This window comes from Papio anubis, chromosome 1 (assembly GCF_008728515.1).
Source record: "Papio anubis isolate 15944 chromosome 1, Panubis1.0, whole genome shotgun sequence".
NCBI classification, from domain to species: domain Eukaryota; kingdom Metazoa; phylum Chordata; class Mammalia; order Primates; family Cercopithecidae; genus Papio; species Papio anubis.
In genome coordinates this window covers 11,515,516-11,540,145 of record NC_044976.1, presented here as the reverse complement: position 1 = coordinate 11,540,145, position 24,630 = coordinate 11,515,516, and the positions used below count along the sequence as shown (strand labels likewise).

General features: G+C 47.6%; 1 protein-coding gene across 1 annotated transcript; it reads right to left on the bottom strand.

Annotated features, from left to right (window-relative positions):
- Positions 1–52: 52 nt before the first annotated feature.
- On the bottom strand, positions 53–24,372 carry AADACL4 (arylacetamide deacetylase like 4). Its single transcript, XM_003891134.4, has 4 exons — positions 23,364–24,372; positions 16,397–16,613; positions 5,765–5,828; positions 53–1,689 (listed from the first exon to the last, which is right to left on the bottom strand). Exons 1-4 carry the CDS (start codon positions 23,529–23,531, stop codon positions 915–917), a joined length of 1,224 nt encoding a protein of 407 aa, XP_003891183.1. The 5' UTR covers positions 23,532–24,372; the 3' UTR covers positions 53–914.
- Between the last annotated feature and the right edge of the window lie 258 nt (positions 24,373–24,630).

Genomic DNA, 24,630 nt, shown 5'->3' with positions numbered 1-24,630 from the left:
CACTCAGGAGGCTGAGGCAGGAGAATCACTTGAACCCAGGAGGCGGAGGTTGCAGTGAGCCAAGATTGTGCCACTGCACTCCAGCCTAGGCGACAGTGTGAGAGTCTGTCTCAAAAAAAAAGTGAGAACGATATACAAGCTCATCGAAGAAAAGAGGCTAGCACCTTACTCCCTTAGGAAATGCAGTTTCCATATTCCAGATGGCATTCAGAGGTTCCCAAGACATCCCTGACTTGGTGAACCTGCCTGCTAGTACCCAGTTGGAACTCAGATTAAAGACTTGAGCCCAGGCAAAGCTCACAGCTCCCCAGAGTCCACCCTTTTATTCTGTTCCTTTCCTCTTGCCTCTTTCCCTGTCTCTCTCTTTCCCATAATCCCTTCTGAGATCTTCATTTAGTCCAGCCCAAGGGTGGCCGTGTCAAGGGTAGAATTTCATTGCAACAGCATTTCTCAGACCAACTGGAGCCAATCAAATTCGAGATTTGACCCAGTGACCTTTGACCGCAGGAACAATTAGATGCCCCCTCCAGCTATGCTTTGTCATCATGGATATAGATTCACCACCGACAGTATGACGAGTTGTTGGCATTTATTCTGCACAGATCTTACATGTTGGGGCTTTGAGAAATTTTTAAAGGCATTTTGTTCTCCTTTTGATATTTATTTCACCTGAGTGGGAATGTTAGCGAATGTTGCCAGATCCAGCACTGGACATCGTTAGTGCTGGAAGGAAACAGACACAGTTTGGATTTTCTTGAATACTAAGCAAGACTCTTAGCTTACTTCTCACCCTTCCCAGCTGGCCCAAGCATTGATGTAGCACCTCTTTGGCCAATAAAATAGAACTCACTAAAGCACCCAATTTCTGGTAGAGTCCATACTTGCTCCCGCCTCCTTGGGGCCCAGGGTTACCATCATATGCCCTTTGCATAACTGACTATAGCATTCACAATCTTCAGGGAGCATGGGAAAAAGAGAGCCTTCTTATCAAAAAAAAGAATGGATCCGTGAAAACCATCCTCCAGGTGGTACCATGTCACGCGGACCCCTTGGTCCTCCAAGCGCTTCTTATAGAGCAAGCTGTCATCACGGAGTATGTCATTCTCACAGCTCACCAGGAAAGACTCAGGCAGTTGAGCAATGACCTCATCATCTGCTATCAGGGGTGAATTTTCTACCTCCAGCATATGTGTGGCTTCTAAATAGGCAGCTTCATTAAAAGGGCCGGGAGACCAGGGTTGGTAGCCTCTGTTCTTAAATTTCTTGGGGATGTTGTCAGGGCTGAGCCACTTCTCGTACTTCCTCCAGACATCTGGGGGTACACAAGTGCCGTTCAAGATGGCATCACGCCAGGAGAGGTCAATGGCCAGATAGTTACACACACAAGTCACTAAGAACTTCCGGGAAAGGAATGGGACATTCTGGTTCTGCTGATAGGACGGCAACTGCAGACAGAATACCTGGACTAATGGGTAAATCAGAACCTGAGCTCGAATCCGGGGAAGATCTGATCTGCCCACCAAGGCCTGGGTGATGGCAGCCACCACTGCGCCTCCGATGCTGTCTCCACAGACCACAACCCTGGAGGGGTCCACCCCATAGGTTTCCAGGGCCTTCAGGAAGTGAATGGAGGCATTCATGCAGTCTTGGAAAAGGGCGGGGGAATGGTGGTCAGGAACCTTGCGGTACCTAAAAGGAAAACAGGGAGCAACAGGACGCCAGTGTGGACAGTGTTGCTAGGGAACTGTTTCAACAGAATCCTCAACCCCCTTACAAGACTGTGTCTGATTAAATCCTCAGAATAAGCCTATGAAGTAAGGATTTCATCCCCATTGTCTTCCTATGAGCATGTGAGGAACCTGCCTAGAGTCATACAGGCCAGGATTCTTCACTCCAAACCTGTGCCCTGTCAGCTTCCGATAAACTCCATATGAAGTGATGCAACTTTATTTTCATTGAAGCTATTTGCTTTGGGAGCAAAACAACCAGCAATGGCTGAAAAAAAAGTCAGATGAAACCACTACCAATCCCACTGCCTGTCTGTAGAGAAAGGGAGAGAGAACACTAAAGTTAAAGTCAAGAGAAAGTTACTGTCAGGCAGAATTTTTTTTTTTAATCAAAAATCTAGGCCGGGAACGGTGGCTCACGCCTGTAATCCCAACACTTTGGGAGGCTGAAGCAGGCAGATCACAGGGTCAGGAGATTGAGACCATCCTGGCTAACATGGTGAAACCCCATCTCTACTAAACAAAATACAAAAAATTAGCCAGGCGTGGAGGCAAGCACCTGTAGTCCCAGCTACTCAGGAGACTGAGGCATGAGAGAGGCCTGAACCCGGGAGGCGGAGCTTGCCGTGAGCCTAGATCGTGCCACTGCACTCCAGTCTGGGCGGCAGAACCAGACTCTATCTCAAAAACAAAAAATCTAATTTAAAAAAATTGGCTAGGCATGCATGGTGGCACACATCTGTAGTCTCAGCTACCCAGGAGGCTGAGGCAGGAGGATTGCTTGAGCCCAGAAGGTTGAGGCAGCAGTGAGCTGTGATTACACCACTGCACTCCAGTGTGGGAGGTGAGAGGGGCAGGGAGTGAAACTGAAGGTGCAGTGTAGAGACGGAAAGCTAGCCCAGAAATCCACAGCTCAAGCTGCAGAAGACCCAGGTGCCAGTGGCTGGTGAAGAACACTAGGGGGTTGGTCTTAAGTATCCTGAGGTTTGGTTTCCAAAGTATGTCTCCTCAAAGAAATTCAAGGGCAAAGAAAAGGAACTTTAAAATGAGCTTTTAAATACAGTAATGAACAAGCTAATTAATGCATAAATTGAGATTAAGATAATAGAAAGGAATAAAAAAATAGAAATAGTTTGGCTTAACTGATTGGAACAGAGAGTTTATCTAAACAATTGTTCTCTTAAATGTTAAGTTGAAGTTGTTGCTAATCATCTTTTCTATTCTTACAATCTATCATTGAAAACATCCAGGCTGGGTGGTGGCTCACGCCCACAATCCTAGCACTTTGGGAGGCCGAGGATCACTCAATCTCAGGAATTCAAGACCAGCCTAGCCAACATGAGGAAACCCCATCTCTACTAAAAATACAAAAATTAGCAGGGTGTGATGGCAGGAGCCTGTAATCCCAGGCACTCGGGAGGCTGAGGCAGGAGAATCACTTGAACCCAGGAGGCGGAGGTTGCAGTGAGCCACGATTGTGCCACTGCACTCCAGCCTGGGAGACAGAGCGAGACTCCATCTCAAAAAAAAAAAAAGAAAAAGAAAAGAAAACATCAAAAAGGTATATTTTAATTATCACATTAAATTTGGAAGAAGCTCATAAGGAAAAATAACATCTTAGACTAGTGGCTTTCAACTTAGAACAACAAATTTTTTTTTTTCTTAGAAGAAAAAAATGATGCAAGAACCCCACTGTATAAAATAAACAAATGCAATTGTTCTGGTTTTGCCCAAGGATAAGCAACATAAGCTCTCATTCTTTCTCCTTCTTTTTTGACTTCCATAGCTGCCTCTAAGACATCACAGGGAACCCTAGGGCTCAAAAGAACTAGTCTGAAAACCACTGCCTTCCCTTAGACCTTGAATTTTGTTTCCTTTAAAAGTTAATTTAACACCTCATCTTTCAAAATAGGATTTGATTGATTGCAGCATAATATAGTACCCATCTAGGAAACAATTATCGCCCAGTAATCTTATTGCCCATTTCCTAGATGGTCAATATATTGATAAATCTATCAATGTTATCAAAGCAGTTTCCCATTTAAGCTCAGGCAAAACACATGCTTCTCAGAGGGTCCTTGCAGGGAGGTAGCCCCTGCACCTGGTAGCAGTGAGTACAAACCTCAGCTTTCATTTTCCCATTTCTAGAAATGAATACTCCTCACTAAATGTTGAACATATGACTCCAACATGATGAAGGGGATAACAAATATTAGGTGCTTTCTATGGGCAAAATCTCTGACCTGCCAGAAAGAGGCAGAAATTCTCCTGTGTCTCCCTGCACTCCTCTCTTGCTCACTGTGATAAGTTGAATGTGTATTTCCCCCTAAAATTCCTGTGTTGAAATCCTACACTGCAATGTGAGGGTATTAGGAAGTGGGGCCTTAGGAAAGCGATCAGGTCATGAGGGTGGAGCCCTCATAAATGGGATTAGTGCCCTTGTGAAGGAGGCTTTAGAGAGCTCTCTGGCTTCTCTTTCTGCCATGTTAGTATATAAGGAGAAGCTGGCAGTCTACAGTCTGGAAAAGGGTCTTCACCAGAGCCTAACCATGCTGACACCCTGATCCTGGACTTGTAGCCTCCAAAACTGTGAGAAATCAACGTGTTGTTTAAGCTACCCCATCTATGGTAATTTGTTATAGCAGCCCAAACTAAGAAACTCACCCAGAGGTAAAGGCTTTGCAGAACCAAAGATCAAAAGACCCATCTTCCCCAAGACCTCGGGTAGGGAGTCCCAACCAGGCCTTAGACATCTCCCCTCCTTCAGTGTGTCTCAGGGAGTCTCCTCCCAGCTACTGTCTCCCTGCAGCCTCCTAGAAGCCCTTATCTGTGCATGCAGCTCCATCAGCCACTCTATCAAAACTGCCCTGGCCCATGCACCGGGTCTAAGTATCTGGAATAATGGTATCCTAAGGAATTTTCTACAATGTATTAATGCAGGTGCTTATTGATACCTTTATGTGCTACCTGTTCAAGGGATGTTTTTATTATCACAAAGGTCTTTGGTGACATAGACTGTAATGGTGCAATTTCAGACACAATGGTAAGCCCCCTGGGAGGTATGTTGATGAATACTAGAAAGTACTGGCTTCCTCAATCTCATCAGAGAGGACCAGAGATGTTAAGTGACTTTGTTTAAGTCACACAGTTATTCTGTCTACCAAAGCCTATGGGCAGCTAAGGTTTGAGGAGGTCCATTGTAGAGGCAGAATCTAAAAAGGCAGATTTCAATTTATCTCACTGGCCTTCTCTAAACTCTTTCCCAGTGATGTGAGATCTCTTGGGCCAAGAACCAGAATCCTAGTGAGTAGCCCTTACTGCCCCCTCCATCCACTCTAAAGATGCCCCCATCTCCCTTTTGTTTTTATAGGACCAGGGTTGTATCTTAAGACACTCTCAACACTAGTTCCTGCAGGATCAGAAGCTTAGTTGGTTTTTAACAATGCAATAAGCACCTGCAGAGCCATCACCCCAAACAACAGCTAGAATCTTAACCATCACCTTCACCAAACCCACCATCATGCCATTTTGCTTCTCCCCCAACTTAATGAATGGTTACCCTGAATCCTGTATCTATCATTTTTTTCTTTCTATGTTACATTATCTTATTGTGTCTATGTGTATTCCTCAGAAGTATTCTTTTGGTTTTGATGTTTTTACCTTTGCAAAATGAGTATCAGGCTTTATGTAATTTTTTGAAAATGTTTCACTTAGTTTTAAACTACTAAGATTCATTTGCAATATGGTACACCTTTCTAGTTCATTTATTTAAATAGCTATGGAGCATTCTATATCTTCATGGCTATGTAATCTAACAGTTGCTATAGTGTGGTTTATTCGTGCATGCCCCTGTTCATGGACATGAGGGTTGTTTCCAGGTTTTTGCTCTTTCGAGCACTGCCGCACCCGTCTCTGTGGATGCGTGTCCAAGAGTTGTCTCTTGGGAGTTAGGGCCTCTCTGATCTACAAATCACCCATGAACTTACCCTATCTCCTCTCACCCCTGTTGAACCTACCAGCTGTCTCCAGCAACTCACCCAATCATCAGAAGTACAGAGTCAGTCTCCCGGGCCAGATAATTGCACAGGCCATGGTAACAATCTGCAAGACAAAAACAGTCAGAGCAGCAGCCCATGAGTAGGACCCAGACCATCTCATCACAGCCCCCAGGAAGAGCCAGCTGACAATCTTGGTGTAGGGTGTGGCATCCTCTCTGTTTCTGTCCTTGCCTCCTCTGCCTGGGCAGAGCCAACAAGCCAGGCCAAATCAGACATCTGTCCCCAGCTTCCTGAATTTTGGGGCTCAAATGCACCTTGGGGCTCACTTTCTGCAACATTTATTTTACAGTGGAGGAAACCAGGAACCTGGCAATCTTAGTGATCTGAAATGGACAAAACCAAGGGAAGTTAGGCATGCCTGCCCTAGGATATTAATAATAACTATATATTTATATTGATCAAGAAATAAACAAGGGTTGGACGAGATGTTTCTATTAGTAGAGTGGTGCATATGAAGTTCTCAGAGGCAGGTCCATTCATACGAGTACGTAGAACACACTAGCACAGTGGCAGACATAGAATCACTGCCAAATACACTTCTAATTCAGTCATTCTCAACTTCAGCCATACATAGAGTTACCAGGGAGTTTTTACAAGTCCTCAGGCCCAGGCTAAACCTCAAACCAATTAAATCAGAATCTCTAGGGTGGCAGCTCAGGCATCAGGATTTTCTAAATCATACCAGGTAATTCCAGGGTGTGGGGAAGGTTGCTGAAGTAGGTACATGCTTCATTAATGCTCTTTGACGGAGGTGACAATGGTTCTGAATGGAGCCAGAGGCACAGAGGGGTCTAAATTGAGTCGGAGCAGTCAGCCCCTAAGTTGAAGTTTCCATGCTAGTAGGTCTCAGTCCTGGGTGCACATTGCAGTCATCTGATGAGCTGTTTCAAAATACTGATGCCCTGGCTCACGCCTGTAATCCCAGCACTTTGGGAGGCCAAGGCAGGTGGATCATGAGGTCAGGAGTTTGAGATCAATCTGGCCAATATGGTGAAACCCCATCTCTACTAAAAATACAAAAATTAGCCAGGCATGGTGGCACATGCCTGTAGTCCCAGCTACTCAGGAGGCTGAGGCAGAAGAATTGCTTGAACTTGGGAGGCAGAGGTTGTGGTGAGCAGAGATCACACCAGTGCACTCCAGCCTGGGTGACAGAGCAAGACTCCATCTCAAAAAAAAAAAAAAAAAAAAAATGCTGATGTCTGGGTCCTGCCCATTTAGCCTGCGGTACGACCTGGGTGTGGATATGACTTTAAAATTCCCAGGTGATTTTAAGGCCCAGCCAAAGTGGAGACCTCTGCTAGCCATGATCGGGGCCAATCTGGGTGTCATCTTCCCAATGTAACCCAGACATTCCTTTCCCAAGCATGTCAGGTCATTCCCGTTTCAGAGATTTGCACTTACTGCCCCTTCCACTTAGACTCAATAGGGCTGGGACTAGGGTGAGGTAGGCAAGATATCCGCCTTAGATGCACAATCAAGGGGGCCCCACAACACTCAGCCATACAGAAAAAATAACATTTGGATGCAATTAAGAAATCACAATTAATGCCAAAAAATTTCATGATGACCAAAATATCAAAATTTTAAATAGGCTTGGCTGGGTGCAGTGGCTCACACCTGTAATCCCACACTTTGGGAGGCCAAGGCAAGAGGACCACTTGAGCCCGGGAGTTAGAGACCAGGCTGGGCAATACAGCAAGACCCTGTCTCTGTGAAAATAATTAGGCCAGGCACAGTGGCTCACTCCTGTAATCTCAACACTTTGGAAGGCCAAGGGTGGGGCATCACTTGAGCCCAGTAGTTCAAGACCAGCCTGGCAACACAGGGAGACCCCGTCTCTACATATAATTTAAAACTTAGCCAGGCATGGTGGTACATGCCTGTGGTCCCAGCTACTAAGGAGGCTGAGGCAGGAGGATCACCTGAGCCCAGGAAGTTGAGGCTGCAGTGAGCCATAATTGTATCACTGCACTCCAGCCTGGACAACAGAGTGAGACCTTGTCTCAAAATAAATAAACAAACAAACAAATACATAATTACCTGGGGGTGGTGGTGCCTGCCTATGGTCCCGCTACTTGGGAGGCTGAAGCAGAAGGATTGCTTGAGCCCAAGAGTTGGACGCTGCAGTGAGCTGTGATCACGCCACTGCACTCCAGCCTGGGTGACAGTGCAAGACCCTGTCCTTAAAAAGTATATGTGTACGGGGCCGGGCGCGGTGGCTCAAGCCTGTAATCCCAGCACTTTGGGAGGCCGAGGCGGGTGGATCACAAGGTCAGGAGATCGAGACCTTCCTGGCTAACACGGTGAAACCCCGTCTCTACTAAAAAATACAAAAAACTAGCTGGGCGAGGTGGCGGGCGCCTGTAGTCCTTGCTACTTGGGAGGCTGAGGCAGGAGAATGGCGTAAACCCGGGAGGCAGAGCTTGCAGTGAGCTGAGATCCGGCCACTGCACTCCAGCCTGGGCGACAGAGCGAGACTCCGTCTCAAAAAATATATATATATATATATGTGTGTGTGTGTGTGTGTGTGTGTGTGTGTGTGTGTGTGTATAAACAGGCTTCTACTTTTCTTTTCTTTCTTTTTTTTTTTTTTTTTTAGATGGAGTCTCCCCCTTTCCCCCGCCCGGGGGGGGTACGGTGGTGCAATCTCGGCTCACTGCAAGCTCCGCCTCCCGAGTTCATGCCATTCTCCTGCCTCAGCCTCCTGAGCAGCTGGGACTGTAGGCACCCGCTACCACGCCTGGCTAATTTTTTTGTATTTTTAGTACAGACGGGGTTTCACCGTGTTGGCCAGGATGGTCTTGATCTCCTGACCTCGTGATCCGCCAGCCTTGGCCTCCCAAAGTGCTGGGACTACAGGCATGAGCCACCGTGCCCGGCCACAGGCTTCTACTTTTCACTTGCACACTTGCTCTGCCCTGTTGGGTCCTGCCTGTGTATACATTTTGACATTTTGTTCATCATAATTGTTTTGCATTAATATTTGGTTTTTTAAACATTGCCTTAAAATATTACTTATCTTGATGAATGAATGTTTTGGCATCCACTGAATCTGAAGCCTGAAGCAAGTGTCTCCCTCTAGCCCCGACCCTCTCTTAGAAGGCTCTTCTCCAGCTTCCAAAGGGCCAGATCCTCCTCATCCATTGAGCCTGAGCTCAAATCTGACTTCTCTGATGAGAAGAGCTAAATTGGAATGATGCTGTGAGTCATTCTCCATGCCACCTGTATTGTCATGATCTGCAGTAACTTCAGTGTCCAGCTCCCTCAGGTGACTGTCAGGTCCATGAGGCCAGGAACTGGGTTCTGTTCCCATGACAACAGATCCCGCAAGAGAATGTCCATCGTCACTTCCACCACTAAGTGTCAGTACATCCTAATCTCGGGGAAGTTATGTACCGGGAGAAGCCCACCTTTTCCTATGGGCAAATTTTTCTCGCGTGTGTCCATGCATCCATCCATACATCCATATCCATTTGTTCATTCGCAAGCTCATCCTTTCATCCACTTATTCCCCCATCCATCTATTTATTCGTGCATTCATTCATTCAATTCAAAAAATGAAAACAACAGGCACTGGTGATCCAGCAACAAACAAAACTTCCTGCACTCTTCATTTTTAATGGGGGGAATCAAGTACTAAATAAGGAAACCCATGAAAGAACAAAATGAGCTCCGACTGTGTCAAGCACCTGAAGAAAATTAACGAAGATGAAGCCAGGGGTGGAGACAGGGGTGCAGGGCAGGGCAGCGTCAGCGCCAAGAGTGGAGACAGGGGTGCAGGGCAGGGCAGCAGTCAGCAGGGAGAGTTCTTAGATAAGATGTCCCGGGAGGGTAAGACAGGAATAACACAGGGTGGTTACAGGAGAATAGAAAATTCCAGGCCGGGTGTGGTGGCTCACACGTGTAATCCCAGTACTTTGGGAGGCCAAGGCGGGCAGATCACCTGATGTCAGGAGTTCGATACCAGCTTGGCCAACACGGCGAAACCCCGCCTCTACTAAAAATACAAAAATTATCCAGGTGTGGTGGCACGCGCCTGTAATCCCAGTTACTTGGGAGGCTGAGGCACGAGACTCGCTTGAATCCGGGAGGTGGAGGTTGCAGTGAGCTGAGATCGTGCCACTGCACTCCAGCCTGGGAGACAGAGTAAGACTCTGTTGAAAGAGAAAAGAAAGGAAAGGAAAGGAAAGGGAAGGAAAAGAAAGAAAAGAAGGTTGGGAAAGAAAGAAAGAAGGAAGGAAGGAAGGAAGGAAGGAAGGAAGGAAGGAAGGAAGAAAGGAAAGGAAGGAAGGAAGGAAGGAAGGAAGGAAGGAAGGAAGGAAGGAAGGAAGGAAAGAGAGAGAGAGAGAGAAGGGGAGAAGAGAAGAGAAGACAAGACAAGACAATTCCAGGTAGCAGTTTTACACAATGAGCAAAAGGAAACTTGAAATGACTGCAGAAGCTAGAGACTGATAAAACCCTGAAAAGCCAGGGTGTGAACCAAGCTGGCTAAGACCGACTAGACCCAACATGGCACTGGATTTGACCTGAGTCTCTCCTAGGACCTCCTTCTATGCTCATCAGCATACTAAGCACACACCCACTAGTACCATGGCAGTTCTGGGACACCCATATTTGGTGTACAAATGGGTGCCACCACAGTTCCGAGAAAACTCCACCGTTTTCCAGGAATTTTCATGAATATTCCAACCCTTGGTTAAAGAAACCTATAAAGGTAGCCGCCCCAATCCTTGCGCGTGTCTCTCTTGAGTCTGCCTGCACTCTTTTCTTGACTATCTGCTTTTCCCTTTGCAATAAATCTCTGTATTTTCACCATTTTCTGACTCGTTCTTGAATTCATTCTCATGATAGTGTCAAGAGCCTGAACACTGGGGAGGGTCAATGTCCCACCGGCGTTTGGGAACCTTCCCCAGCCCAGCAGTGTCATCTTTGTGGCAAGCCAGCCAGGGACATCATCACTCCCATTTTAGAACCACTGGCAATTGGTAAGCCCCGCTCCAACCTTAGTTGGAGTCCTCTTGTTCTCTGGAATTACTACTTTCTTCGTTGTTTCTTGGAGCTAACTACAGCCTGCCTCCCCACTGCTCCCTCAGGCTGGAAAACCCAATTCACCCTGATGAGCGACAAGCAGAGATGAGAAATTTTCAACCTACACAGAGTAGTTTTGGTTTTTGAACCTCTGCCTCCCGGGCTCAAACAGTCCTCTAGCTTCAGCCTCCTGAGTAGCTGGGACTACAGGCATGCCCCACCAGCCCAGCTAACTTTTGTATTTTCTGTAGAGAAGGGATGTTTCACCATGTTGCCAGGGCCGGTCTTGAACTCCTGAGCTCAAGCAGTCCACCTGTCTCAACCTTCCAAAGTGCTGGGATTCCAGGCATAAGCTACCATGCCGTGCCTTACACTGAGTAGCTTTGAGGCACCATGGACCTCCCTGACATGAGGCTAATGAGGGTGGTAGGGTAAAAACCCATACCAGGCAGTGGATGGATGGCTTTCAAGGAACATTATGGCTTTTTCTTGGGAAGGGTCTCCTGTTTTCTCAAGGGACCAGCTGTGCCAAGACACTGATGCTAGTTGGGAAATGTTTTCTCCTTCTTGTCTTTCTTTAAACCCTACTGTTGTGATTTTCTCTTCTCATGCTTCTTCCTCACACTTCACCCAACAGCTTAGTGAACTCTTCAGACACAGCAGGATAGGCCCCTTAGATACTGTTCTCTGGAATGCCAAGGGGGGGTCCCTTCAAGGTCCCTATTTTTTGGCCTTACTGAATCATCTCTACTCCCAAGCTTTACCTGATGGTAAATGTTCAGATGGATATCGGCAAGCTTGCAGGCCCACAGCTTGCCCTTCTCGACCTTCCCATTTCCAAAGCCCCAGGGGCCATGGATGCCTGGGCAACACTGAGACTCCAGGGATGCCTGGATGCCAAGGACAGTAGGGCTCCAGGGATGCCTGGACACTGAGGCAGCCAGCCAAGAGAACTGGGATACCTCTGGGATGCCTGTCTCCCTGGCATGGCCATGGAGCTGGCCAATCACAAGGGAACTTCATAAAATGCCAGGACCAGTCCATCCATGAGGGAACCATACTGTTATTTTCCCCTTCTCTCTCAAGTCACGCCAAGGACAAGCCAAGGCCATTTGAGACGCATTCTTAAAAACTGGAATAATTTTAAACTTGATGGGCTTAGAAGAAACTCATTTCTTTCTATAACACCATTTGGCCCCAATATAAGTTGGAAAATAGGGTGCAATGGCCAGAATGAATGAAACCCTAAATTTTAATACCATCTTGCGATTAGGTTTTTTTTGTAAATGTCAGGAGAAACTGACTGAAATACCATATATATAGGCCTTCATGGCTCTTTGTCAGAACCCTTTATTAGCCAGTCAGTGCCCAACATCAGGATAAAATTACAGAAATTGTCTTTGGAACTCCAAATGCCTGTTAATCAAATGCTTGATGTGGCTTTTGGGATATTCAATCATAGGGAAAGGGCTGAAAAGGCTGAAAAGACCCGGCATTGCAAACAATGGGATGAAGAGCAGGCCCAAATGATAGCCGTCATTGTAACATTGCAACCAGTGCCCCACACACCGAGGGTCACCCAGACAGAGGCATCACCGATGGGTCAAACAGGCCTAACAGCAAACCTGCAGGCAATGGCTACTGCTTCATGTATGAAAAGCCGGGACACTGAAGCAATGACTGTCCCAGCCAGGGAGCCCACCTAGACCCTACCCTCACTGCAAGCGGAAGGGCCATTGAAAAAGGGACTGCCCTGAGTTCTGAAGGAAGACAAGGACACCCAATGCCATAATGGCTGTAACTGAGAACTGAAGAGGCCTGAGGTTCCTGGCAGCCCCCACAAAAGTCATGGTCACCACAACTGAGGAGCCTCAGTGACTCTTGACATGGCTGGTAAAAATATTAATTTCGTAATTGACTCAGGGGCCAGTTACTCTCTCCTAAACAGCCATACTGGGCCCTTAGCCTCCAAAAGCTACAGTGTCACAGGTGTTGATGGCACCCCAAAATCAAAGTGCTTTACTTTACCCCTGAGCTGCAGGCTGGGACACTATATAGTAACTCATGAGTTTCTAGTTATGCCAGAATGTCCCATTCGTTTATTGGGATGTGCGAGACCTTGACTCAACAACGGATGAATAACATGCACTGACACAGATATTCTGCTTTGCCAGTCCGGCTGAGTGTCTGAGTCACTTACAGACACCAAGCAAGGTGCTGTAAAGAGTCAGCGGCCACAGCCCTGACCAGCCAGCGAGACTCGTATTTATTCAGTAAAGATTAATTGACAAATGCTTGAGTCAACACACCTGTGGGTAATTAACCTGGTCGCCCCTACCCCAGAGAGGGCCGTCTTGCCCACGAATGATCAAAGGTTAGTCTTAGGACCACATGAGGAAACAAGCTATTTAGATAAACTATTCTATCTTCGTTTGTACCTACTTTAAGCTCTTTACTCAAGGTAAGGATTAGGTTGCCTTCAGCCATAACCTTATCCTGAGATTTTTGCAAAAACCTTCAGGCCTTCCAAGGAGGTTTGTGACTATTATAACTAAAATTTTTCCCACCAGTCCCCTACAGGGATGGGACTTCCTAGCCATCCCAATAAATCAAGGCACTTTATCAAGCCCTATAAAGCTCTCCTTATTGGCAATGTTTGTTGTTCTGCCAGCCTCAGAAAAACAGGAGACACACACACACACCGAAATAAGGTCTCAAGTAGACCCACAAGTATGGAACCAAGAAACTCCTGGCAAAGCAATACATGCTCAGTCAGTGATCATCTCTTTAAAAGACAAAAATAATTCCCCATACAAGGATCAATATCCTCTCAAATCAGAAGGCAGGCAAGGACTGCAACCTCTAATTGAGAAGTTGTTAAAACATGGCCTCCTGATTCCAGGTCAATCTCCTTGTAATACTCCTGTCCTCCCTGTCCAAAAACCAAACAGTAGTTCAAGACTTACAAGCCATTAATGAGACCGTAATTCCCTTACATCCTATAGTGCCAAATCTTTATATCATATTTACCCAAATACTGGGAAACACCAATTGGTTCATGGCATTAGATCTTATGGATGGTTTCTTTTGCTTCTCTTTGCACCCTGAATCTCAGTATTTGTTTGCTTTTGAGTGGACTAATCCTGGAACTACTATTTCCCAGCAGCACACCTGGATGGTCCTGCCTCTGGGCTTTGGGGATAGGACTCACGTGTTTGGAAATCCCTTGGCATGAGAATTAAGGGAACTAGAGCTAGAAAGGGAGGGATACTCTAATATGTGGATGTTATCCTTGTATGCAGTCCCACTAAAGAGGACTCAGAGAAGAATGGCATTCAGGTCCTAAACTTCATGGGAAAAAGAGGGTGTAGGTTCTCTTCATCCAAGGCCCAGATTTCTAAACCTAAAGTAAAGTAAAATATCCAGGGCACATTCTAAGCCCAGGGAACCAGACCTTGTCCATCAAATGAAAGGAGACAATCTTGAAGGCAGGACCTCCGCAAACAAAGAAGCAACTTAGAACTTTCATGGGTATGCCAAGATTTTACAGGATTTGGATCCCAGGATTTGAGCTCATTACTAAGCCATCGTACGAGGCCCTAACAGGACCAGAGCATAAACCACTCGGAAGGGTTTGTGCGGTAATAAACCATACCTATTGTTCATACCTGTTGCTCTTACATCAACAATTCAGGATTAGCTAAACTACAAGTTCCAAGTTTTACCAACAGGCTCTCCGGCTGTATAATTTCAATAACCTCACTGCTGAAACCACATGGGACTCCATCCAGGGGTACCTACCAAGTGTGACATGAGTCCTGCCTTTCCTGGGGCCTCTAATAGCTGTCTTATTACTTCTGATCTTGGGTCCTTGCTTGTTTAATCTCTTTGTAAAGTTTATGTCTTCCATTAGGTTGGCACAAATGGTTTGTGCCTTTTATGGCAAAAACGGCAATTACTTTCGCACCAGCCTAATAGATTGCAACAGTTCCATGTCAAAAGGATGGCCCAGCAGGATTCCGATCAATCCCTGCCTGAGATTCAGATCCTCCTGATGACCCAACCTTGGGACCCACAGGCTAGGCATCCAGAGATTTCCAAGCCCACACTAGGCGGCGCCAACACCCCTAACCAGCAGGAAGTAGATACTGAAGACTGGAGACCTTCCTCCCTCATCGACCCCTAATTATAAGAGATGGAAATCTCTGGGGGAAAAAAAGAATGAGATAGAAATTATACAGGGTGGTCGCAGAAGAATAGAAAATTCCAGGCAGCAGTTTCACACGACTAGCAAAAGGAAACTGTTGAAATAGCTGCAGAAGCTGATAAAACCCTGAAAAGCCAGGGTGTGGACCAAGCTAGCGAAGACCCACTGGACCCAACATGGCACTGGATTGGACCTGGGTTTCTCCTAGGACCTCCTTATGTGTTCATTAACATATTAAACACACACCCACCAGCACCAGGACAGTTATGGGGACACTGTATTTGGTGTACAAATGGGTGCACCACAGTTCTGAGAAAACTTCATCTTTTTCCAAGAATGTTCATGAAGAGCCCACCCCTTGGTTAAAGAAATGCATAAAGGTAGCGTTTCTTCGCGCCTGTCCTTCTTGAGTCCACCCCACTCCCTTTTCTTGAGTGTGTGCTTTTCCCTTTGCAACAAATCTCTGTATTTTCATTATTTTCTGACTCGTCCTTGAATTCATTCTCACAACAGTTTCAAGAGCAGGGACACCAGCTGGAGGTCCCACTGGCCTTTGGGGACATCCCCCAGCCCACTGGTAGCAAGACCACTCTCGGGAGGGACAGTTGAGATGCAACTGAAAGAAGCAGGGGTAGTCAGCCATGCAATGTCAGGGGCGGGAAGGGTATCTTTTGAGGCTGAGGAAACAGCAGGTCGAGAATGGTGATGAGAAGGAGCTGAAGTGTCTGCAGCAGACAGACGCGTATCGGGACTGCAGCTGAGTGAACGGGTAAGGGCCACCACAGGTGACCCGGGCGAGGCTGTGGGAGGAGTTTGGGTTTCATGGAAGGGCACAGGAGAGATTTAAGTGCAGGACTGACAAGCTCTGACTTGTATTTTTAAAAGATCCCTCTGGCTGCTAGGTGGGGACCAGATGTGAGGGGCGAGAGGTGAACCAGGGAGACCTATGGCTGGGAGGCTGGGGTGCAAGGGGGCAGGCAAGCAAGGATGGGGTCTTGGGCCATGGCGATACTGCAGAGCTAGAGGGAAATACGTGGGTTTGGGAATCATTGTAAATGAGACAGGGCAGGCCAATGACTGTGAGTAGAAAGGGGAGAGAGGAGTCCACAGCCTCTGTGACAGCCCCGCCATGACACTGCTGTCCCCATCTTGACTGAGACTATCATATTATAGAAAAGAAAAGGTTTCCCATGTAGGCTGCCACACCATCTACTGGCTGAGCCCAAAGCCCTTAGTCTGGGCTGTTAACGCTATAAAAATCTCCAACAACTGATTCCTTTAAGCTACTGCAGAAGGGTTCTTGTGGGAGGCATGAGAAGGCTATGCATGTAGATGAGGCCCTTCCTCTGCAAAGCCACAGGGAAGCCCCTTACCCAGGCTCCCAAATACTGTGCCCCCTCCATGGTAGAAGATGATGCCTCGCCGGGGTCTGGAGGATGCTGCCTTGGGCTGGAACAGCCTCACGGGTATCGTCCCAAAACGCAGGTCGGTCACCACAAGTTCAGGGTCCTTCTTAATTCTCACGCTATCATGTAAAAAACGGATAAATTTGGGCATGGAGCAAATTCCCAGCTTCTCAAATATATTCCCCTGTTGGAGGTAATCAAAGAAAGCCAGACGTTAGGAGAGGTTAGAATCCGGATGGTGGATCCCTGACACTTAGAATTGTTAGGATGTTTTCATAGTTTCTCACCTGCCTCCTGTAGGTACAGGGGGCTCTTCAGGAATCCATGGGCTCTGGATTGTGTCCAGGTAGGGGGCTGGGTTTTCCAACTTTTCTTCCCAAGGGCTCTTGATGAAATAATGATGTGAATTTGCCAAAGGGTAGCCTAGCTTGGGGCTGACTGGAAAGAAGCCACTGACTTAGAAAAGTCAATTGTTGGCTGGGCGCGGTGGTTGACGCCTGATATCCCAGCACTCTGGGAGGCCGAGGTGGGCAGATCACGAGGTCAGGAGATCAAGACCATCCTGGCTGACATGGTGAAACCCCCTCTCTACTAAAATTACAAAAATTAGCTGGGTGTGGTGGCAAGTACCTGTAGTCCCAGCTACTCGGGAGGCTGAGGCAGGAGAATCGCTTGAATCTGGGAGTCAGAGGTTGCAGTGAGCCGAGATCATGCCACTGCACTCCAGGCTGGCAACAGAGAGAGATTCCGTCTCGGGGAAAAAAAAAAAAAGAAAAGCCAATTGGCCAAGGCAACTGGTCGGCAACTTCCCTCTCTATAGCTCTGTGCTGGACTCTCCCCAGCCTGGGATGCAAAGATAGTTCCTCACCTGTGTCAACGCATCATTCTTCTGGGTTAGGAAGGATTCCTGACTGTGTCCATGTTCAACGAAAAAGAGCAACGTGAGCAATTAGGGATGTCTGTTGTGGGCTCAGGTCAAGGGAGTAATGTGTTTTTAAACTAATATGGTCACTCTACTTATAAACAATTCAGCATCTGAATATTTCAAAATATAGTTACAAGGTGTTATATTTCATGTACTAAGTACATTTCAGCGATTCTGGATAATCTCTCCCACAGACCTCACATTTGGAGTGTGTCTTTGTCATAAGGAAAACAGCAAAGGATGATACGAATGACAAGAACAAGAACAGCTGATACTTATTAGACACTTACAATGTGCCAGTACTGGCCCAAGTGGCTTGGATCATTAACTTGATTAAACTTCTTAGCAACCTTTCTAAGTCAGGCACAATTATCAGTTCCATTTTACAAATCAGGAAATTAAGACATGCCAAGGTCAAGTTCCTTGCCCAAGTCCCTTGCCCAGGGTTCAACAAGTAAGATGCAAAATTTGTGTTCTCAACTGCTAAACAAGAAAGAGCTTGGGTTTCGGAGCCAAGCCTATCCAAGCTCAAGTCTGAACCCAAAGTCCAATGAACTGAAAAGCCTTGGGCGTCACTGTCTGTGAGCTTCAATTTCCCTTGTTTACAAAATGAGAGGCATGGTGTGTATGATCCAGGGATGAGGTGTGAGGATGGGATGTGACCACCTACACAGAGTGTCTCCCCAGTGGGTCCTGGCCAGTGCGAGCCCCACTCTTTCTCTTGCTTGCAGCCACTGGGTCTTGTCCAAGGTCCCACGGACTACCCCAGTGGGTTCCCTCCATGAAGAGGTCCTCCTAAAGGAACTCCAAACAAAATAATGATTTCACTGCTTTAGTTGGAGAAGAATGAGTTGATCCGCAAGGTGCAGGTCACCTGCTTTTCCCATCAACTGACCCACATCTGAAAACCCCAGGCCTCTATGTTGCGCCAGCATGGATCTTCACCTACTCAGCTGTGAGCTCCCTAAGTCGTGGTGCCTGTTGTCGGGGTAGGCTGGCCCCAGCCCTAATCTCCCCAGCTATCTGCCCCGTTTGCCCACACACTGTGGGCTTCTCCATGGCTCCCTTTGTTTCCTGGGAGCCTTTCTTACCTATTCAGCAGGTGGTTAGACACCAAACTGACTTTCGTATCCAGGCTCAAGGGTTATGTTCACGTGGGGCCATCCTCCTCCCTCTCATAGTAATGGCCACTGCCTTCTTGGAGGCCCTCAGTACCCTGTCGCCCAGGTTGGAGTGCAGTGGCGCATTCTCAGCTCACTGCAACCTCTGTCTCTAAAGATTTCTTTAGAACTCCTCTAGGGCGTTACTGTGTGGATATGATCACCCATGTTTATTCCTACCACCAAATCAAATGCTTCTCATGATCTAAGGTCTCAGCACCTTCCCCTCTGTCTCCAGCATCTAGAACAAGAAATGTTTGTTTAGGGGATTTGGAACAATGCAGTGTGATGTTAAACCTCCATAGGCATCCACTACCTTGGGAGGTGTAACATCACACTGCACTGTGTGATGGCCACTAGCTACGCCACAAAGTTACATTGTTTCGGTTTTGGTTTGGTTTTCCAATTCTGAGCCCACATTTTCTTTTTTTTTTTTTTTTTTTTGAGACGGAGTCTGGCTGTGTCACCCAGGCTGGAGTGCAGTGGCCGGATCTCAGCTCACTGCAAGCTCCGCCTCCCAGGTTTACGCCATTCTCCTGCCTCAGCCTCCCGAGTAGCTGGGACTGCAGGCGCCCGCCACCTCGCCCAGCTAGTTTTTTGTATTTTTTAGTAGAGACGGGGTTTCACGGGGTTAGCCAGGATGGTCTCGATCTCCTGACCTTGTGATCCGCCCGTCTCGGCCTCCCAAAGTGCTGGGATTACAGGCTTGAGCCACCGCGCCCGGCCAGAGCCCACATTTTCTATAGCTGGTAACAGGACAGAGGCAGAGAGGAAAACTGATTATTAAGATTATACATGGGAGTATCGAGATTTTAAAAATATCTGAGGTCCAGTGGCCGGGCACGGTGGCTCACACCTGTAATCCCAGTACTTTGGGAGGCCAAAGTAGGCAGATTGCTTGAGCCCAGGAGTTCAAGACCAGCCTGGACAACATGGAGAAACCCCATCTCTACAAAAAATTAAAAAAAAAAAAAAAAAAAGAAAAGCCAGGAGTGGTGGTGCATGCCTGTGGTCCCAGCAATTCGAGAGGCTAAGGTGGGAAAATTACTTGAACCTGGAAGGTGACAGTTGCAGTGAGTTAAGATCATGCCACTGCACTTCAGCCTGGGTGACAGAGTGAGACTCCATCTCAAAAAAAAAGAAAAGAAAAGAAAAGAAATATCTGAGGTCCAGAATTTTAGATAGCTGGTGAAACTCCTTGACAAATATTGCATCGTTTGCCCTTTAAAAGAAAACCAGGCCGGGTGCAGTGGCTCACATCTGTAATCCCAGCACTTTGGGAGGCTGAGGTGGGCGGATCACAAGGTCAGGAGATTGAGACCATCCTGGCTAACATGGTGAAACCCCATCGCTACTAAAAATACAAAAAATTAGCCAGGCATGGTGGCACGCACCTGTAGTCCCAGCTACTGGGTAGGCTGAGGCGGAAGAATCGCTTGAATATGGGAGGCAGAGGTTGCAGTGAGCTGAAAATTCACCATTGCACTCCAACCTGGGTGACAGAGCGAGACTCCGTCTCAAAAAAAAACAAAAGAAAAGCAATAGTGGCTGGGTGCAGTGGCTCATGTCTGTAATCCTAACAGTTTGGGAGGCCGAGGCAGGCAGATCTCTTGGGCCCAGCAGTTCAAGACCAGCCTGGGCAACATGACAAAACCCCATCTCTACAAAAAATGCAAACAATTATCTGGGCATGGTGGCAGGCGCCTATAGTCTTAGCTACTCAGGACACTGAAGTGGGAGGATTACCTGAGCCCAGGAGGTCGAAGCTTCAGTAAGCCATGATTGTGCCACTGCACTTCAGCCTAGGTGGTGAGAGACTGAGACTGTCTCAAAAAAAAAAAAAAAAGAAGAAGAAGAAAAAGAATAGCAATAGTGTCTGTTATATTACCTTCGTATTTTTTAGTGAGGCTGAAATCGTCTGTAGCAACTTTTAAATCTATAATAATTTCAAGAAATGCTACATCTTTGCCTTCAGGGATTTGATAAGCATACTATGAATAACCGACTTTTACTGAGCCTTTCTAAGCACCTAGCACCGTGCTGTGCATTTTCAATGCTTTTCTCATTTAATCCCCACGTCCCCCTATAAAAAGCCTCCCCGGGGCCGCACACAGTGGTTCACGCCTGTAATCCTAGCACTTTGGGAGGCCAAGGCAGGCGGACGGCTTGAATCCAGGAGTTTAAGATCAGCCGTGGCAACACAGCAAGACCCCATCTGTACAAAATATCAAAAAATTAGCCAGCCGTGATGTGATGGTGCATGCCTGTGGTCCCAGCTACGTGGGAGGCTGAGGTGGGAGGATCACTTGAGCCCAGGAGGTGGAGGCTGCAGTGAGCCATGTTCACGCCACTGTACTCCAGCCTGGGTGACAGAGTGAGACCCTGTCTCAGGGAAAAAAAAAAAGAAAAGAAAAGAAAAGGAAAAAACCTTCACTTTTCAGAGAGGAACATAAAGGCTTAAAAACATGAGTCCACAAAGCAAGTAAGTGAGGGCTTCAGGGCTCAGAGGGCGGTCTGATACCAAAACAAAGCTCTTGATTTCCTGGCCATAGACTCTTTTTAGCTTTTTCCTTGTCCTCCCTAAACTTCTTGCTCCTGTGTTGTCTATCTGTCCTCTGGAACCCAATGAACATTCACTACTGCATGTCTTCATCCTCATCATCATCACCCCACCATGGGCAGTGTGCCCCGGGAGGCCCCAGTGCTGGGGCGATCGAGAGAGGACGCCACAAGCTGAATCCACCCTTTCAGTGGCTGCAGACCCATCTCAGAGTCTCCCGTGAGCAGCCCGTAGCAGCTGTCATCAGTAGATGCTTAGCTTCTGGACTACTTTTGAGGAGAAACACGGCAGGTTAAAAAAATCACCATTTCTCTGGGCCATCTGAACATCTTAGGCCCCCGTTTTAAGTCCTGGGCTTCAATTTCCCTTGTTTCAGAGTCCCTTGTCCTGGGGCTCTAACCCAACCAGTAACTCCATGTGGATTGCAGCCACTGGCTTGAGACCACCTAATTCCAGGCTGGTTGCATTCTCCAAATGAGAGAGACAAGAGTACTTCCTACGTCCTTGCCCTGTCTCCTTGAGTCGGTAGCATCGATGCCATTGCACACTGAACTTGTTCATTTCTCTAAAAGCGATCTTTTAGAGAATGTTTTTGTTACCCACGGGGAACACTTCCAGTCGCACAGAAATGTATTTTATGAATTGACGAAACATCTCTAAACATATTAACCCTCCCGGATGAGGAAACTGAGACACAGAGAGGTTAAGTAAACGGTGCAGGACCGCACAGTGAGTGAGTGGCAGAGCTGGGACACGCTCAGGCAGTCCGGCTGCTGTCTGTGTTCCTTATTCCTAAGCCCTGCTGTCAGTTAAGCGTGGTCCCCTCATCCTCCTCCACAGCTGCCCTGCGATCAGCAGGAGCTGTTTGGCTTCTATGAGGTCTCCACCCAGGGTTGGGACACTGGGGTTAACTTAGGTTGCCTGCCACAAACAAGATGTCAAACCATTGTTTCCAAATCCACTGCAGCTCTGGGTGTGTGCTGGTCCCCCCCAAACCCCCAACCCCTAAGCCCTGCTCAGAGCCTGGCTGGCAGGGCCACTCAGAAAAGCTGGGTGAATTCATGTATGATTGTATCAACGAAGGTAAGCACCTACCAGATATCAAGCTCTGTGAGTGGAACTGGGCTTACAGAGAGGACTAAGGAAAAAAAACACCTGTGAGGCCAGGGGTGGTGGCTCACACCTGCAATCCGTACACTTTGGGAGGTCAAGGCGGGCAGATTGCTTGAGCCCAGGAGTTCTAGACCAGCCTGGGCAACATAGCGAAACCCTGTCTCTACCAAAAGTACAAAAATTAGCCAGGCATGGTGGTGCACACCTGTAGTCCCAGCTACTTGGGAGGCTGAGATGGGAGGATCGCTTGAGCCCAGGAGGTTGAGGCTGCCTTGAGCCATGATTGCACCACTGCACTCCAGCCTGGGCAACAGAGCAAGACCCTGTCTCTAAAAAGTAAAATAAAATAGAAACAACCTGTAGGCAACTCAGTGCACCAAGGGTGAAAGATGGTGCGGCTGAAGGAGGTGCAGGGGCTGTCAGGCCACAAGTCTGTGGAAGGCAGGAAATGGGTCTGAAATTGTTTTTGAATTCTCAGAATAAAGCCCAGTGATTGGCACTTGGTAAATATTTGATGCTGAAGGAAGAAAGGAAGGGAGTTAGAGAGATCAGGAGAGAGGAAGGAAGAAAGAAACAAAAGGAGGAAGGGAGGGAGGGAAGGGAGGGAGGGAGGGAATGAACGAATGAGGGAGGGAGGGAGGCAAGGAAGTAGATAGGGAGGAAGAGAGAGAATGAAGGAAGGAGAAAGGGAAGGAGGAAGGAGGAAGGAGGGAGGGAGGGAAAGAAAGAAGGAAAAAGGAAGAAGGGAGGGAAGGAAGGAAGGAAAGAAGGAAGGAAGGAAGGAAGGAAGGAAGGAAGGAAGGCAGGCAGAGGGGGAGGGAGGGAAGGAGATATGGAGGAAGAGAGAGAATGAAGGAAGGAGAGAGGGAGGGAGAAAAGGAAAGAAGGGAGGGAGAGAAGGAGGGAGGGAAGGAAGGAAGGAAGGAAGGAAGGAAGGGAGGGAGGGAGGGAGGGAGGGAGGGAGGAAGAAAGGCAGGCAGGCTATGGGAAGGGAGAAGGAATGAAGGGAGGAGAGGGAGAGGGAAACAGAATAGCAGATACAGAAGAGACACGTCTATCTTGAGGGAGTCTGAAGAGAGAGAGACAGAAGGGAAGTGAAAGAGGGAAAAGAGGGTAAGCTACCGAGAACAAGAGAAGGAGCCCCGAGGTTATGACGTAGCCTGAGAGTAAACTCACCAAAGTGATCAGGTAGAGGAATATGCAGTGCAGGAATCTCAACTTGGCAGGATGCTGCAAGGTAGCAGGGACATCCGTGGTGAGGAAGTGCTCAAAGACAGCCCAGACAAAGACTCCCAGGAAAAAAATGGGCAATGCCAAGAGTAGCACTAGCCATGGGAGAGCCATGCTCCTGGGGCCTCGAGGAGCTGCTGCCCTGAGGAGCTTGCCTGAGAGCTTCTATGAAGAGGACCTGGCTCGGTTACACCCTCCACCTCCTCCACCCCACTCTCTCTGGGCTAAGCCTGACACAGTGGCCTGACTTGGCTTCTCAGGAGAGGCACAAAAGGGCCAATGGGAGCTGGAGGAACTTGTTTCCCTAAGCAATGTGGAGACCCAGAAAAATCAATACTGCCCCTCATGGGGAGTCCTGGAAGGTGAGTTTCCCAAAGATCTTCAGGAAGATCAGGCTCAAATGGGCATCTCAGCTCCTGGGAACGCTAGAAAAAGATCTAGGGTTGTATAGGCCTCCAGGGCTTGATCCTTCAACTGTAAGATAGGAGACTTGGCCAGCTTTCCTCGTCAGGGTGTGGTTAGGGTGAGCACAGCACATCTCAGCCCAGCTCACTCGCTAACCGCCCGAACCTCAGCTTCGTTTTGCTTTTTGAAACAAGGTCTCACTAGGTCACCGCCTATGCACGCTCTGGGCCTCTGGCCAGAGCAGGGCAAAGACTGGCTTGTTTTCTGGTAGTAATAATCTTCTGGGGTCCTGGGACGGGAGAGAGGAATGCCATTGCAGGCAACACTGAGCTTTATCCAGCCTCATATTCCGCCTCTAAAAATGATGCCAAGGGCTGGTTTGGGGACAATTTTTATCCACGTTACTTTCTTTTAAGAGAGAAAGAAATGATTGGAACCATTTTGGGAAATAGGCCTTGAGCCTGAAAATTTTAGAAATTTTAATTTGGGCTGAGCATGGTGGTAATCCCACCTGTAATCTCAGCACTTTGGGAGGCCAAGGCGGGTGGACCACTTGAGGCCAGGAGTTCGAGACCAGCCTGGCCAACATGGTGAAACCCCGTCTCTACCCAAAATACAAAAATTAGCCTGGAGTGGTGGCGTACGCCTGTAATCCCAGCTACTCGGGAGGCTGAGGCTGGAGAATCACTTGAACTGGAGAGGCAGAGATCATGCCACTGCACTCCAGCCTTGGCAACACAGCCAGACTCTGTCTCAAAAAAAAAAAAAAAAAGGAAAAAAGAAATTTTAATATGACAAACACTTGTGT

Excerpts from the sequence above, each read along its gene's own strand:
- AADACL4 (XM_003891134.4), bottom strand. The coding sequence starts at position 23,531 with ATGGCTCTCCCATGGCTAGTGCTACTCTTGGCATTGCCCATTTTTTTC. Across the intron at positions 5,829-16,396 it reads CACAGTATTTGGGAGCCTGG|ATTGTTACCATGGCCTGTGC; the intron begins GTAAGGGGCTTC and ends TTTGTCTTGCAG. Across the intron at positions 1,690-5,764 it reads TCTGTACTTCTGATGATTGG|GTACCGCAAGGTTCCTGACC; the intron begins GTGAGTTGCTGG and ends TTTTCCTTTTAG.